This window comes from Podarcis vaucheri, assembly GCF_965113315.1.
Source record: "Podarcis vaucheri genome assembly, chromosome: 2".
NCBI classification, from domain to species: domain Eukaryota; kingdom Metazoa; phylum Chordata; class Lepidosauria; order Squamata; family Lacertidae; genus Podarcis; species Podarcis vaucheri.
Window position 1 is genome coordinate 130,181,572 of NC_138760.1, and position 17,228 is coordinate 130,198,799.

The 17,228-nt window shown below is 46.3% G+C and overlaps 1 protein-coding gene across 4 annotated transcripts; it reads right to left on the reverse strand.

The window, feature by feature from the left end:
• Window positions 1-86: 86 nt before the first annotated feature.
• Window positions 87-15,264, reverse strand: LOC309527379 (uncharacterized protein). Of its 4 annotated transcripts, XM_082214191.1 has the most exons (6): window positions 12,740-12,832; window positions 7,068-7,149; window positions 6,356-6,514; window positions 6,127-6,253; window positions 4,853-4,930; window positions 87-3,908 (listed from the first exon to the last, which is right to left on the reverse strand). In XM_082214191.1, the coding sequence occupies exons 3-6, from the start codon at window positions 6,428-6,430 to the stop codon at window positions 2,677-2,679; spliced, it is 1,512 nt and encodes a 503-aa protein (XP_082070317.1). In that variant the 5' UTR covers window positions 6,431-6,514; window positions 7,068-7,149; window positions 12,740-12,832; the 3' UTR covers window positions 87-2,676. The 4 variants fall into 4 exon arrangements, with proteins under 4 accessions (XP_082070317.1, XP_082070319.1, XP_082070316.1 ...); XM_082214193.1 differs by lacking the exons at window positions 7,068-7,149; window positions 12,740-12,832 and adding an exon at window positions 15,065-15,264; XM_082214190.1 differs by lacking the exon at window positions 7,068-7,149.
• Window positions 15,265-17,228: the final 1,964 nt, after the last annotated feature.

Consider the following 17,228-nt stretch of genomic DNA (forward strand, 5'->3'; position numbering starts at 1 on the left):
CTTTCTTCCCAATGCATCACTAATGTCTCCACAAATGAAACTGATCTGTAGAAAATGGATCTTGAAAAAAGAAACATTGCACATACTTTTGTAAACCAATAAATCTTTAATAAAATAGGTTAATGAAACAAAACAAAACAGATGGTTGTTTGAGCTGTTTGGAGGCTTGATGGTGAGCCGGTTTGTGGCTGTGCGCTCCGCTGGAGCCCACAGTCTGAGGGGTAGAAGCTACTGCTGAGAGGAAGTTGGAAGGAGTTGGAAACCATCAGCAGATATACTTAGCTGATTGCAGCTTCCAGGACCTTGTGAATGGGGGAATTTGTGAGGGTGTTTGGTGGCGAGGCTTGCAGTGCTGCCTCAGGGGCATAGGAACGCGAGGGAGCTGCTGCAAGGACTTGCCAGACCTGTGCCACGTTTATCTTCCTGCCGGAGGATGTGCAAAAGCACATCTATGGCACCTTGCTGGAAGAGAAGGTATAGCGACGAGGTCCACCTAGTTGCCAGACTTCGAGCTTTGGGGCAAGATGTGGAGTCCCTTGACAGAGCTGAGTAGACTGAGCTGGAACACCAACTTGGATAGGTGCCCCTACAGAGGTGGAAGATCACCCATAGCAGGAGACAAGATGCCTGGAGGTACGTGGCACAGAAGGAGGACTGTCAGGAGCCAGGCTGAGTCATTGGAGCTGCAAAATCAATTCCACGCCCTCACCTCGGACACAGTTTCTGGGCCGGAGGAGCTAGGACAGCAGTTGCTGACCTCAGAATGCACCAAGGTGGCTTCAAAAGGTACAGTGCCCAGAATGATTTCTGCCACACACACACCAGAGGAGGAGATTGACTTAGAGGAGTCATTTTTCATTCTGGATCTAAGCCCTTCAGATAGAAGGCCGCTGACTGTGGATGCTCTGACAACTCATATATTCTAAAACTTTAAACAACAGATCCCAGGAAACCTTATCAAATACTTTCTCAACATCAAACATTAAAGCCGCTTGTTTTTGTTGATGTGCGAGCAGCCACAGTGAATACAAAAATTCGGCCACTCCGCAGAGGTGAAAGAGACACTGCTGGTGTCTCCCTACTGAGGTGGACAGAGGCAGCAGGGTGCGGAGGAAACAGAATGTCCCGGGAGGTGTGTTCGTCTTCCAGGTGCATAAATTCAAGATTTGGCAGAGAAGTTGCCAAGTCTTATAAAGCCCACTGGTCAACTAACCGTTCCTTCTTATCCGCAGCACACAGCCTTCAACATTTAACAAGGGACTCTGGGCAGGAAGCTGAAAGGCTTTTGGGCACAGGTGGTGCGTTCATCATTTCTTCCTATTGAGGGCTGTAGCCCAGGGAGAGAGAGGAAAATACTGGAAATAAACCACTGGCTGTGCAAGCAGTGCCGTCAGGAAGGGTTTGGCTTAAGCAAAATCCCACCAAGACTTTGGTTGCAGAAGTCCTGGAAGGTGGCCATCAGAGTCACCTTACTTGAACTCCATAGAAAACCTCTGGTGGGATCTGAAAAGGGCGGTTGAGGCATGCAAACCCAAGAATATTACTGAACTGGAGGCCATTGCTCATGAGATTCTTCAGCTGCCAGAAGCTGCTGTCTGGCTACGCATCTCATTTGCAGCAGGTCATGGGAGCCAAAAGCTGCTCTACTAAGTGCTAAAGATCCTTGACATTAAGTGTTTGAGCAATAGTGAGACTGGATAAGCCAGTATAAGTTGCACTGTCAGCGGAATTTGGGGAAACCATTGGAAACATCCGTTGTGTTGAGTTTTTTCAATTGCCTTTCTTTGATTTGCTCATGGCAAACAGCTTAAAGTCTGTAAATTTTGATAATGAACCCGTTTTGCAATGGAGGTTGAATAATTTCAATTGCAACTGTATTTAGAGAGAAACAACCGCGTAGAAGAAACTGAAAAATTGGATGATGCCTTCCGAGAACAGATGACCAAACATTTAAAAAGGAGATATCGTAGTCATCGGAGACTTGAGCTACCCCAAACTCTGTTGGAACTCAAATTCTTCCAAGAATTCACCCATTGCCTTGCTATTTCATTTCCCAGAAGATGGAAGGAACAACAAAGAGATCGTTTATCTTGGACCTGATGCTCACCAACAGAGAGGAACTGGTCGAAGTACTGGGAGAAAGTGATCATGTCCTCCTGGGTTTTATGATACACAAGCAAGGAAAAGCTGAGTGTAGTCAGACATGCACTCTGGGCTTTAAGGCCAATTTCAAAAAGCTTAAGGAGCGCCAAGAGGAAGGGAGTCTAAAGTGGATGGGAGTTTCTTAAAGGTGAAATACTGAATGCCCAAATGCAGACAATCCAAACGAGACAGGAACATGGTATGGCTTAGAGATCAGCTGAGAATTAACAAGGGCATGTATAAGAAATGGAAGTTGAAGGGTGAATGTCAGGCGGGCTAAAGCTCAGGCTTGCAAAAGAGCTAAACATAATAATAAGGGTTTCTTCAGCTATGTTCAAAGTGAGAGGAAGAACAAGCAAGTGGTAGGTCCTCTCTGTGAAGAAGACTGAGAAATACTATTGACTTAAGGAAGGCAGAACTGCTCAACGCCAACTTTGCCTCTGTCTTCACAGTGCCAAACCTGGCGACAACAAAATAAATAATGTAAGGAAGGAGCTGCAGCCCAAGATAGAAAAAGAGGTGGTTCTATGTTTTTTATGATTTCTTCTTTGTGTGGACTCTTTGATGCTTAGTAAGGTCACCATTCCCACTGAAGCACTTTCCGCACTCTGTACATTTAAACGGTTTCTCCCCTGTATGTGTTCTTTGATGTAAATTAAGGTGAGCACTTTGACTAAAGCTCTTTCCACACTCCTTGCATAGGAACGGTTTTTCCCTTGTGTGGATTCTTTTATGCTTAGTGAGGTCACCAGACCCACAGAAGCTTTTTCCACACTCCGTACATTTAAATGGTTTCTCCCCTGTGTGTGTTCTTTGATGTAAAATAAGGTGAGCATTCTGACTAAAGCGTTTTCCACACTCCTTGCATAGGAACGGTTTTTCCTTTGTGTGGATTTTTTGATGCTTGATAAGGGCATCACCCCCACTGAAACTCTTTCCGCACTCTGGACACTTAAACTGTTTCTCCCCTGTGTGTGTTGTTTGATGCTGAGCAAGGTCACCACTCCCACTGGAGCTCTTTCCACACTCCAAAGATTTGAATTGTTTCTCCCCTGTGTATGTTCTTTGATGAAAAGTAAGGTGAGCTCTTTGACTAAAGCCCTTTCCACACTCCATGCATTTGAAGGGTTTCTCCCTTGTGTGGATTCTGAGATGCTTAGAAAGGTCACCGCTTCCAGTGAAACCTTTTCCACACTCCATACACTGAAACGGTTTCTCCCCTGTATGTGTTCTTTCATGTAAAGTAAGGTGAGCGCTCTGACTAAAGCATTTTCCACACTCCATGCACCTGAACGGTTTCTCCCTTGTGTGGATTCTCTGATGCTTAGAAAGGTCACCACGTCCGGTGAAACTTTTTCCACACTCGGTACATTCAAATGGTTTCTCCCCTGTGTGGATTCTCTGATGCATGCTAAGGCTTCCACTATGGCTGAAGCTCTTTCCACACACCGTACATTTAAATGGTTTCACCTCTGTATGAATCCCATGAGTTCGGTAATGCATTTTTAATTGTGATCTATATCTAAATATTTCACCACACTCTGTACATTTGTTTTCTGTGTGATCTTTCTTTGAGACGAGGGGTTCAGGGACATCAGTGTCCTGAGAAGCTGTGGATTTCTTTTTTGCTTTCTTTGACTTGTTTCTTTCATGATCTGGGGTTTCTATTTGATTTACAGACATTTCTTTTGATGCTTCGTGTTCTGAGTTTTCTGACGACACCACGGCGGATGTCTCCCCGCAATTCTCATTGTTCTGCCCACTGCCTGTTTCAGGGGAGGGAGAAAAAGGAAATGTCACTCAAACGGCAAGCAGAGATCTCGTTACGGATTGAGCCCAGTTCTCTGCTTCTCTGATTTTGACATTTTCAGAGTGTCTGGGGCAACGGAGCCAGATGGGTGGGGTAAAAATAAAATCCTCATCATCATTATTATGATTAAGCATCTTCCATTTCTTCTCTTCATGCCCAGCTCAATCTGAGGTTAGCTTCTGAATATCCTACAGTCTCATGACGACAACAACACAAGCCCCTTCCTGCTCTATCTCCCACCTGGTTTCACTAAGTACAGGTGTGTCTCCTTTGATGCAATTGGGGTTGGGGTTGGGGTTGGAGGAGATAAGACATGAACAAGGCTGGGAAAGAGCGCTCCTCTTTGGTTATGGTTTTGGCTGCGGTCAAAAGACACTTGTAAATTATAGGAGCACAGAAATCTGCCAGTACGTCTTGTTTTTCTTTGATAATGGATAAAGCTTACAAAAAAAGCACCCTTCATTCAAAGGGAAATCTGGGCATCTCTCGCTCTTTCATTTGGGAGGAACATATCACCTGTTGCTTGCTGCCCAATTTGATTCAGGTAATTGGGATTTAATCAGGGTTTACTCAGCTCTGCACCAATGATCATTATTTTTAGAATGGTAATGCTGATATTTTATCAGGTTTTTATGTCATTAACCTCATTGGTCTTCTTTTCTGATTAAGTCTGATTAAGTTCTATGGAAGAAAGTCTTTTCCATGTGCTGGAATGCTCACCCTTGTACACTAGACTGATACGACTAACTTCCTTAATGGGGCAGAAGTTAAAGAAGGAATCCAGCTGCAAAAGTTAACCGTCAGCTCGGTTTCTGCTGCGCAGAAATCAGGTGTAGATCTGTCCTCCAAACAGAGCGAAATTGTCACACCTTCAAATCCCTGAGCGAAAACACAACCTACCTGCTGACGTCTCCCCTTCTTTGTCATCCTGGAGAAGCTGCTCTTGCCTTTCTTCCCAGTACGAACTGAGGTCTGATTCTTTCAAGGAAAGAGAGAGCAGTTACTTTGGACCACAAAACATCCAGCCATTCCCAGTCAAGCCAAGTCTACGACCTCAAACCCAAGAGGGCCAATTCCGATCCCTTATGGACTGGCAAAAGGGCTCAGCATGAAACCTCTGTTGCAGGGATGACACTGCAGAACTTAGCAAAGCTAGCTGTCTTGATTTGGACTACCGCGGCTCAAAACACAGAAAGCAAAAACCAGCTCCCGGAAGCCAACCCTTCTTCCTCATCCACAGCAAGCCAAGGCTGTGGGGTACTTCAAATTTACAATTTGAGATGAGGTATTTCCCCATGGAGATTCAAGCCACTGCAACATTTCTGTGTTCACAGAATCGTAGAGTTGGAAGGGACCCCGAGGGTCATCTAGTCCAACCCCCTGCAATGCAGGAATCTTTTGCCTGACGTGGGGCTCAAACCCTTGAACCCTGAGATTTAAGAGCCCCATGTTCTACCGACTGAGCTAATGGAGGAGAGGGCTAATGCTTTTGGAAGCTGACGGGGCTTCTGAACGTTTTGGAAGTCGAACGGACTTCCGCAACGTATTCCATTCCACTTCCGAGGTACCACTGTAATAGTATTAATAATAAATCTTGAGGTTAGATGCGAAAGCGGAAGTTTTGCAACCGTTTGCTCTTAAGACTCCACCAAATGTACTGGTTTTCTCTGGGAACGCCAGGAACCACAGGTGGGCAAGATGTTCTTAACCATGGGTAGGAAAACTAAGGCCCGGGGGCCGGATCCAGCCCAATCGCCTTCTAAATCTGGCCTGCAGACAGTCTGGGAATCAGCATGTTTTTACATGAGTAGAATGTGCCCTTTTATTTAAAATGCTTCTCTGGGTTATTTGTGGGGCCTGCCTGGTATTTTTACATGAGTAGAATGTGTGCTTTTATTCAAAATGCATCTCTGGGTTATTGGTGGGGCATAGGAATTCATTTTTATTTTCAAAATATAGTCCGCCCCCCCACAAGGTCTGAGGGACAGTAGACCGGCCCCTTGCTGAAAAAGTTTGCTGACCCCTGTTCTTAACGCTAAGCTCCTGCTTGCGGGCTTCCCCACAGACATTTTCTTGGGATGAACAGGATACTACCGTGAACAGGACACTGGGCTGGGGGGTCACTGGATTGGACCAGTTATTCCTCCACTGCATGCAGAAATATGTTTCCTTACCCAGAGAGGTCACTGTCTCGTAATTCTCCTCCATAACTTCCCTGTTCAGAGCTCTTTGGCTTGGATCCAGCAGAGCACACTCCTCCTCTGTGAAACGCACGGCCACCTCCTCAAAGGTGACCAGACCCTGGAAGAAGAAGGAAATATCGCTTCTCTTAGATCCCTTCCCCACTCAACATAAAGGGAGGCAGAGTTGCCTCTTCCCTCGTCCCCATTGCTCTTTCCCTACCTGTGGGCGCTGCTTGGCCCCTCTTTCCACTCCATCCCTAAGAAGAGAGGGTCCAGGTTGTGCCTCTGACGCCATTGCGCTGCCTTTGGAAGGAGATGGAGGATAAGGAGGCAGAAACTGGGCTGCACTTCAACGAAGGGAGTAGCTCTCAAGTGGTCCCTGCAGGGGAGAGACAAGGGAGGGGAAGAATTTCATCCTTTTTATGGGAGCAGGGTGGATTTGATTTAAATCAAATCGATTTAAATTACGATTTAAATCACTAGTCAGTAAGACTTGATTTAAAACTTTCTTTTTTTTGCAGGAAGACTCATTCCTGATGGTATAATCTTAATATTTACAACCAGATAAAGGTTTCATTTTCGGAATAATAATTCTCAGAGTAGTTTATACAGTTATATCAAAAATTACTAATTTGGTTATACTGTTAGAAATACATAGACTGATAATTTCCATAGTAACAATTTAAACAATTATGTAACAACAACAACAACAACAACAACAACAATAATAATAATAATAATAATAATTTATTATTTATACCCTGCTCATCTGGCTGGGCTTCCCCAGCCACTCTCGGCGGTTTCCAACCAAATATTAAAATACAGTAATACATCAAACATTAAAATCTTCCCTAAGCAGGGCTGCCTTCAGATTATAGCATATGTATCCACGTTTGTTAACTGCTGTGGTTAAACACTTTTAAAAAACACACCTTAGACTGAGTTATAGCACACATGAAAAACTTAAAACAAATCCTTATTTCCTGATGAATAGCCTTTGGACTATAATGGAACCTGAAAAGAAAACGATCTTTAGAAAAAGATTTTCCCTCCAAAACATTTTATTTAAAAAATCCAAATAAAATTAAAAAACCCCCAAACTACGACCCTGAGAGTAAGAGGCCTCATGCTCTACCAACTGAGCTATCCCTGTACACCCCCCAAAAAAAGATGCTCTGCATCCCTGTTCTAACCATTTTACAGTGTTGTTGAGAGAGCAATGTGGAGGTGTTGCATCTTATCCTCAAACTACCGTATTTTTCACCCTATAGGACGCACTTTTCCCCCTCCAAAAATGAAGGGGAAATGTGTGTGCATCCTATGGGGCAAATGCAAGCTTTCGCTGAAGCCTGGAGAGCGAGAAGGGTCGTTGCGCACCGACCCCTCTCGCTCTCCAGGCTTCAGGAGAGCCCCACCGCCAGCCCCACAAGCTCGGGGGACAGCGGGGAGGCGCAGCGCGCCTTTCCCGCTGTCCCCCGACTTGGTTAGAGGGCTGGCGGAGGGCTTCCCCCTCCTCCAGCCCCGCAAGCTCCCAGAGCCATGCCAAAGCTGCACGCAGCTTCAGCATCGCTCTGGGTCCTGTTCTGGGGGCTGGCGTCGGGAGAAGCTCGGGCTTCCCCCGCCCCGCCCCTGGGGGGGTATTATTTTTTTCCCTTTATTCCCCCCCCCAAAAAAAAAATCTAGGTGCGTCCTATGGGCCGGTGCGTCCTATAGGGTGAAAAATACAGTAAATCTCAGGAGGAGCTCTGGACCAGTCTCTTCAATGCAAGAAACAGCAGCAAAACTCCCTGGGGCAGGGTGGTATTTATTCCCCCCCCCAAGTCCAGCTGGGGCAGGGGCATTTTACTTATCTCCCCGATTAAGAACTCAATACAGTGGAACCTCGGGTTACATACACTTAAGGTTACAGCCTCCGCTAACCCAGAAATAGTACCTGGGTTTAAGAACTTTGCTTCAGGATGAGAACAGAAATCACGAGGCAGCAGCGTGAGGCCCCGTTAGCTAAAGTGGTGCTTCAGGTTAAGAACAGTTTCAGGTTAAGAACGGACCTCCGGAACGAATTAAGTACTTAACCCGAGGTCCCACTGTAGTTTAGTTTAGAATGGCAGCACAAACAATTACCGTATTTTTCGCTCTATAACACGCACCCGACCATAACACGCACGTAGTTTTTAGGGGAGGAAAATCCGTAGGCATGCCACCCGTAGGCATTTCCTCCATAGCACGCACAGACATTTCCCCTTACTTTCTAGGAGGAAAAAAGTGAGTGTTATGGTGCAAAAAATACGGTAATTATTGAAGCCGGAGGAATATCGCCCGGCTGTGAGTGTGAAGGCCACTCCCTGCAAAGCCCTTTCCATCAGGCATAGGGGGCGAGGCCCAAACTCACCAGCCCCACTGAAGACGCTCCTCATGAGCCTAGAGGAACATCGCCTGGGTATTGTTTTATTGATTTCATAGAATCATAGAATAGAATCATAGAGTTGGAAGAGACCACAAGGGCCATCGAGTCCAACCCCCTGCTAAGCAGGAAACACCATCAGAGCACTCCTGACATATGGTTGTCAAGCCTCTGCTTAAAGACCTCCAAAGGAGGAGACTCCACCACACTCCTTGGCAGCAAATTCCACTGTCAAACAGCTCTTACTCTGAGATTTTCATTAAAAAATATTAAGCGGTATATAAATATTTACTTATTCTTATTTATTGAATTTGCATACTGCCCTAAATCCGCAGGTCTCGGGGCAGTTACAGCATAAAGTCACAAAAATACATAACGAAAACAAGAAAAGAATCCAATAAACGCCCCCTTCCCCAACATAATTTAACAGGAACTTTGGAAACTCCCTGCCCGTGGATATCAGAGGCGCCTTCCCTGCATTTCTTGCTAAAGATATTCTTATTCAGTCAAGCCTACCAGATGTTCAGAAAGTCTGTATGAGTTTTAATTTGCCTTGGTCTGTTCTCCTGTGGTTTTAACTGTTTGCATGTTTGAAATGATTGTTGTGATTTTTTCTTAAGTGATCATTTTACGGTGTTTTCTTTTTTTTGTAAACTGCCTTGGGGTTTCCCCCCCCTAAAACCAAGAGGTTTATAAATTATGTTAAACGAAGAAATCTCCTCCAGCCTTGACTCTTTGTCAAGACATAGCAAAGGAATCTCACTTGGCCAGTTTGCCATTGTCTTATATCTCACAGGCTATTGTCTCCTCCAAAGGTTGTTTCCATTCTTTTGAGTTGGGGGCTACAAAAGCAGAGCAGGAAACCCTCTGCTTCCTTCCTCTGTAACAAAGATTTACCTCCCCCACCCCCACCAACAAGACCTGGGTTGATCTCTACAGAGAGGTGAAGGCAGCTCCAGAGAGGACCTGCTCTAGAGTTGGAAAAGGGCACCTCCGAGGGTCATCTAGTCCAACCCCTGCGATGCAGGAATCTCAGCTAAAGTATGAATGGCAGAGGGCAGAATCTATGGATTCCCAGAGGGAAACGGGGGACGAGGTTCCCTGCTTTCCACTCGTCATAACAACATCTCAACTAGGGCCAGGGCCTTTTCAGTACTGGCCCCAACTTGGTGGAACGCTCTGTCACAAGCGACTAGGGCCCGGCGGGACTTGACATCTTTCCGCAGGGCCTGCAAGACAGAGCTGTTCCACCTGGCCTTTGGTTTGGACTCAGTCTGACCCTTATGTTTCCCTCCCCTTATGGTTTTGATCTATGGGCTACTTTTAAAATGAGGCTGTATTTTAAATTGCATTTTAACCTGTATTTTAAATCGGTTTTATGTTTATGTTATTTATTTATTTTAAAGTAATATTTATTGAAATTTTAAAAACAATAAAAAGTTTCAAAGTTTAAACATAATAGAAGAAAAAATGAACTACAAAAGTACAAAAACAAAGCACATGAAAAGTGCAGAATAGAAAGCAGTTAACAAAAAGAAAAAAGGGGAAAAAACCCAATATTTCATATCTTATACTTCATTTACTAGTTTCCTGACCTCCTCACACCTCCCTTTTTGTATTCCAGTTCAAATATTTAATTCAGCAAGTCCTTACCCTCTATCATTTATCCTTGCTCAACATCTTAACCTATTTTAAATATATATTTTCCACCATTATCAATCCATATTTACATATTCTTGTTAATCTTTTTACCAATACCGCTTATTTTCAATCCAACATCCCTTTAACATTCATTAATTTTACAGTATTTCTGCAAGTAGTCTTTAAATTTCTTCCAATCTTCTTCCACCACCTCTTCTCCCTGATCTCGAATTCTGCCAGTCATTTCTGCCAGTTCCACGTAGTCCATTTATGTTTATGTTAAATTATGTTTTTACTGTAATCCGCCCTGAGACCGGCTCTGGCCAGGTAGGGTGGGGTATAAATAAAAATTTATTATTATTATTATTATTATTATTATTATGAGAGCCAATGGCCTATCCAGCCCAGCACCCAATTCTCACAGAAGCCAACAAGATGCCCGTGGGAGACAAGAAACCCAGGATTCGAACACAAGGCCACTCTCCCTTCCTGCTGTTTCCAACAACTGGCATTCAACGTGAGACACCAGAGCACAACCTCCCAGGTTGGCAGCCTTATTTATAGCCCATGAGTGTCTCATTTCTCTTTCAAAGCCACCCAAGGGTGGCCCATCGCTGCCCCCCTCCCTGGAAGCGGGGAGCGAGTTCCACAGTTTGATTTTGCACTGCATGTAGCTGATCAAAGAACCACAGAGTTGGGAGGGATCGCCACCCCCCAGGGTCATCTAGTCCAACCCCCTGCAATGCAAGAAAAGGCAGCCTATCCCACAGGGGGGTGGGGATCGAACCTGCAACCTTGCCCTTATCAGCACCCACCCCCTCTAACCAACTGGGATGCTTTAGCTGAGATTCGTGCATCCCAGCGGGTCAGACTAGATGGCCCTTGGGGGTCCCCTCCCGTTTCTACGATTCCTGAAACTTCAAATTTGCAGCTTTTTTGCGGCGGCGGCGGGAATCCACCAGTTCTAGCACTGAGGGAGAGGGAGAAAAAACTTTCCCCCCTCCCTGCCATGCTCGGTTCTACAAACTTCTCTAAACTGCAAAGTCCCAACACGTGTCGACCTTTTTTCACTCCCCCACCTCCCAAATTCCCCCCCCTCCCTCCTCCTCTCCCAGCTGCCCGGTTTCGGCATGGGGAGGGATGCAAATATCCCCCAACCCTCCTGGGGCATGGGGAGGGATGCAAATATCCCCCAACCCTCCTGGGGCATGGGGAGGGATGCAAATATCCCCCAACCCTCCTGGGGCATGGGGAGGGATGCAAATATCCCCCAACTTTCCTGGGGCATGGGGAGGGATGCAAATATCCCCCAAACCTCCTGGGGCATGGGGAGGGATGCAAATATCCCCCAACCCTCCTGGGGCATGGGGAGGGATGCAAATATCCCCCAACCCTCCTGGGGCATGGGGAGGGATGCAAATATCCCCCAACCCTCCTGGGGCATGGGGAGGGATGCAAATATCCCCCCTCCCTCCTCCTCTCCCGGCTGCCCGGTTTCGGCATGGGGAGGGATGCAAATATCCCCCAACTCTCCTGGGGCATGGGGAGGGGTGCAAATATCCCCCAACCCTCCTGGGGCATGGGGAGGGATGCAAATATCCCCCAACCCTCCTGGGGCATGGGGAGGGGTGCAAATATCCCCCAACCCTCCTGGGGCATGGGGAGGGATGCAAATATCCCCCAACCCTCCTGGGGCATGGGGAGGGGTGCAAATATCCCCCAACCCTCCTGGGGCATGGGGAGGGATGCAAATATCCCCCAACCCTCCTGGGGCATGGGGAGGGATGCAAATATCCCCCAACCCTCCTGGGGCATGGGGAGGGATGCAAATATCCCCCAACCCTCCTCCTCTCCCGGCTGCCCAGTTTGCAGATTCGGCATGGGGAGGGATGCAAATATCCCCCAACCCTCCTGGGGCATGGGGAGGGATGCAAATATCCCCCAACCCTCCTGGGGCATGGGGAGGGATGCAAATATCCCCCAACCCTCCTCCTCTCCCGGCTGCCCAGTTTGCAGATTCGGCATGGGGAGGGATGCAAATATCCCCCAACCCTCCTGGGGCATGGGGAGGGATGCAAATATCCCCCAACCCTCCTGGGGCATGGGGAGGGATGCAAATATCCCCCCTCCCTCCTCCTCTCCCGGCTGCCCGGTTTCGGCATGGGGAGGGATGCAAATATCCCCCAACTCTCCTGGGGCATGGGGAGGGGTGCAAATATCCCCCAACCCTCCTGGGGCATGGGGAGGGATGCAAATATCCCCCAACCCTCCTGGGGCATGGGGAGGGATGCAAATATCCCCCAACCCTCCTGGGGCATGGGGAGGGGTGCAAATATCCCCCAACCCTCCTGGGGCATGGGGAGGGATGCAAATATCCCCCAACCCTCCTGGGGCATGGGGAGGGATGCAAATATCCCCCAACCCTCCTGGGGCATGGGGAGGGATGCAAATATCCCCCAACCCTCCTCCTCTCCCGGCTGCCCAGTTTGCAGATTCGGCATGGGGAGGGATGCAAATATCCCCCCCACCACCCATGATATATCCCCCCCAAATATGATGCACCTTTCTGAACTCTTCCCTCTGCAGCCACCTCGCCTCCTTACCAAAGTCTCTCCTCCGCGTGTGGCTGCAGAGACCAACGCGCGCCCGCCCCCCTGCCCCGTTCCCAGATAATAGCCGCTCCCGCCTCCTCTGAAACTTCCTGTCTCTCTAGGAAGCGGAGATCCTCGTCCCACGTTGGGGAAGGAGTGGCCATGGGTCCCCATACCTGTGCAGGCAACCTGAACGGGATCCTGAAGTGTTTCATAGAATCCAAGAATTGGAAGGGACCCCCAAAGTCATCTAGTCCAACCCCCACCTGCAGTGCAGGACTTTCCCACCCAGCACTGGACTTGAAACTACAACCCTGACCATGAAGAGTCTCTTTTAGGTCAAAATAAAAAAATTCCTTCCAGTAGCACCTTAAAGACCAACTAAGTTAGTTCTTGGTATGAGCTTTCGTGTGCATGCACACTTCTTCAGCACACTTCTTCTTCTTTAGGTATAATTGATCAGGTTGCCGTATTTCAAAAAGTGGAAATCTGGATAATAATAATAATAATTTTATTTGTACCCCGCCCTCCCCGGCTGGAGCCGAGCTCAGGGCAGCTAACATCATAAAACTAACACAGTATAGGTAAAGGGACCCCTGACCATTAGGTCCAGTCATGGCCGACTCTGGGGTTGCGGCGCTCATCTCGCTTTATTGGCCGAGGGATCCGGTGTACAGCTTCCGGGTCATGTGGACGCATGACTAAGCCGCTTTTGGCGAACCAGAGCAGCGCAGAGAAACGCCGTTTACCTTCCCGCTGGAGCGGTACCTACTTATCTACTTGCACTTTGACGTGCTTTTGAACTGCTAGGTTGGCAGGAGCAGGGACTGAGCAATGGGAGCTCCCCCCCCCCTCCGTCACGGGGATTCGAACCACCGACCTTCTGATCAGCAAGTCCTAGGCTCTGTGGTTTAACCCACCGCGCCACCCGCGTCCCTTAACACAGTATACAAAGCACATAAAAAACAGGCAATCAATTAATTAAAATACATCTCAAAATTAATTCAGAACAAATTAAAATCTGGGCAGATGGCAGTCCACAAGTAAAATTGAGAGTGGGATACATGGGTGTAGCCAGGATTTTTGTTGGGGGGGGGCAAAGAACCTCAGTTTGCTAATTTTTTTATATATATTCTTAATGATTTATAGGAGGGGTTTGGCTATTCCCATATCCGGACAAAAAAAATTGTTAAGCTTTTCTTAAGCAAAATCATGCACAAACAAAAACAACCCTTCACTTCCAACATGGTTACCATATGCCTGGGTTTTCCCTGACATTTAAAATGGAAATTCTGCCCAGACACCATTTTTGGTGGACGGACCCTGGCTACGTCCGGGAAATTCCAGAAGTATGGCAGCCCTACTAGTGAACAGAAAAAATTGTTTATGTAAGCTACCCCAGTTGCAATTAAAATTAATGGAATACTGTATGCAGAAATGGCAAAACTCACTGGAAGGATAAGAAATCACAGAGAGAGACTTTAAAAAAATATAATGGGGGGAAATTATCGACTGTTTGGCGGCACATTGTAAACAAATTAAAACATCGGCAGGACTGATATAAACCCGTGCAGTAAGAGACAAGGGAAAGGAAATAAGGGGAAATTTGCAAATGTATTTGAATTGGATATGCATTGATAAAAAGATATGAAATAAATATCCTCCGCAGAAAGGCGGGGAGGGAAATCGAGGGGAAGTTAAATTAGATTTGTAAAGATTCAGTTTTTCATGTTTTGTAAAAGCTGTAAATAGGGGAAAAAAACAGAATGAAATGAAGAGTCTCATGCTCTACCAACTGAATTAAATAAAAATAAAAATAATAAAAACAAATTATTTGTACCCCGGAAATCTGGTTGGGTTTCCCCAGCCACTCTGGGTGGCTTCCAACAAAATATTAAAAATACGGTAAAACATCGAACATTAAAAATCTTCCCTAAATCTCTTGAAGTATCAAAGTAACTGGCAAGATCTGTTACTGCAGTCTGTAGCATTTGTCTTCTAACAGTTTGAAATAGCCCACCTACCTTAATATACAATTTCAGTAAAATAATAATAATTCCAATACAACAACAACAACAATTTTTACATCCCTCCCATCTGGCTGGGTTGTCCCAGCCCCTCTGGGCGGCTTCCAACACATGGTTGAAGTTACCAGAGCTGATGGCACTCGTCTGTTCTTTGTATTAGTTGGAAGGGCAGAGGAAGGAGTCATAATTCCTGAACTGGCAAGAGAGGTTATGGAGAGATCCTGAGGTCCGTTACTTGGAAAGAATATCCCACCTCTTTTGAGTTTTACCTAGGCTGAAAGGTGCCTGAGCTCCGATAGAATGCCTTTCGCTGGCCTGGATGGAGGCTGAAGAGCGTTAGGCAATTGTGCGCAGAAACCCAGTACAAAAGGGGAAATTTACATTTGTTGCATCATGTTGCCTGGAATCAAGCTCTTTGTGAAATCCATACAGCAACCTTGAGAGGAGAATCGCTTTCTGATAACAAAGAGAAAAGGAAAGGAGCTGAGCAGGCAAAACATAAGTTTGAACTGGGAGTTGGTGCCTGCCAATAATAATAATAATAATAATAATAATAATAATAATACCACCAATTACCATATTTTTTGCTCTATAAGACTCACTTTTTCCCTCCTAAAAAGGGGAAATGTGTGTGCGTCTTATGGAGCGAATGCAGGCTTCGCAGCTATCCCAGAAGCCAGAACAGCAAGAGGGATTGCTGCTTTCACTGCGCAGCAATCCCTCTTGCTGTTCTGGCTTCTGAGATTCAGAATTTTTTTTTCTTGTTTTCCTCCTCCAAAAACTAGGTGTGTCTTGTGGTCCGGTGCGTCTTATAGAGCGAAAAATACGGTACGTGCCCTCTTAAACAATCCAGTAGTAAAATCAGCAGCAACTAGACCCCTCACAACCTTCGAAAACCTCCTCCTAACAACAAAGAGATGGTATCCACAATATACAATATACAAAATACTACTCCAAAACTCCACGAACCCATAATCAGCAGCCCCACTGAAGAGGCTCCTCATGAGACCGGAGGAACATCACCTGGCTAATGTGTTATTGATTTAATATGCTGTAAACCGCTGTGGTCTAAACCACCGAGCCTAGGGCTTGCCGATCAGAAGGTCGGTGGTTCGAATCCCTGTGACGGAGTGAGCTCCTGTTGCTCAGCCCCAGCTCCTGTCAACCTAGCAGTTCGAAAGCATGCAAGTAGATAAATAGGTACCGCTCTGGTGGGAAGATAAACGGCATTTCCGTGCACTGCTCTGGTTTCGCCAGAAGTGGCTTAGTCATGCATTATTTTACTGTTGTTAGCTGCTCTGAGCCCGGCTTCGACTGGGGAGGGTGGGATGTAAATAAAATGTTATTATTTTATTATTATTATTATGCTATATGCGGACAAACCCCGGCTCTCTCGGCCAGTAAAGCGAGATGAGCGCCACAACCCCAGAGTCATCCGCAACTGGACTTAACTGTCAGGGGTACCGTTACCTTTACCTTAAACTGCTTTGAGATTTTGATTAAGAATATAAAGCAGAGACATCACCTTGCCAACAAAGGTCCGTATAGTAAAAGCCATGGTTTTCCCAGTAGTGATGTATGGAAGTGAGAGCTGGACCATAAAGAAGGCTGATCGCCGAAGAATTGATGCTTTTGAATTATGGTGCTGGAGGAGACTCTTGAGAGTCCCATGGACTGCAAGAAGATCAAACCTCTCCATTCTGAAGGAAATCAGCCCTGAGCGCTCACTGGAAGGACAGATCGTGAAGCTGAGGCTCCAATACTTTGGCCACCTCATGAGAAGAGAAGACTCCCTGGAAAAGACCCTGATGTTGGGAAAGATGGAGGGCACAAGAAGAAGGGGACGAAAGAGGACGAGATGGTTGGATGGTGTTCTTGAAGCTACCAGCATGAGTTTGATCAAACTGCGGGAGGCAGTGGAGGACAGAAGTGCCTGGCGTGCTCTGGTCCATGGGGTCACGAAGAGGAGGACACGACTAAACGACTAAACAACAACAACAAATAAAGCGGTGTATAAATTAATAAATAAAATAATTTTAAAAACATGTCATGTGACAAAGACACATGAGAGCAGAAGCAGCAAAGCAGGCTGCGAAGTGCTGGGACTGCACAGTCATTTGAGCCTACTAAAGTTATTCAGTCCTAACTGCTAACTGTTGAGTCACTCCGACATGTGGCTCATTCTCCTTATAAGCTATTTATAAGCCATTTTATACTTCTAAGCCATTTTCTCTCTGTGTTCCTAGTAAGATTTCAGTCAGTCAGTCTGCCTCAGTTGTGAGCAGAGTCAGTATGTAATCTCAGTCAAACTGTTTGGAACCATGTTGTTCATGTTATGTACTGAGTTGAATAGGATCCAAACTGCAGCAGTCTGATTGGCCCTAGAACAATAGGATTCAGAATGCAGCATTCTGATTGGTCCTAGAACAATGC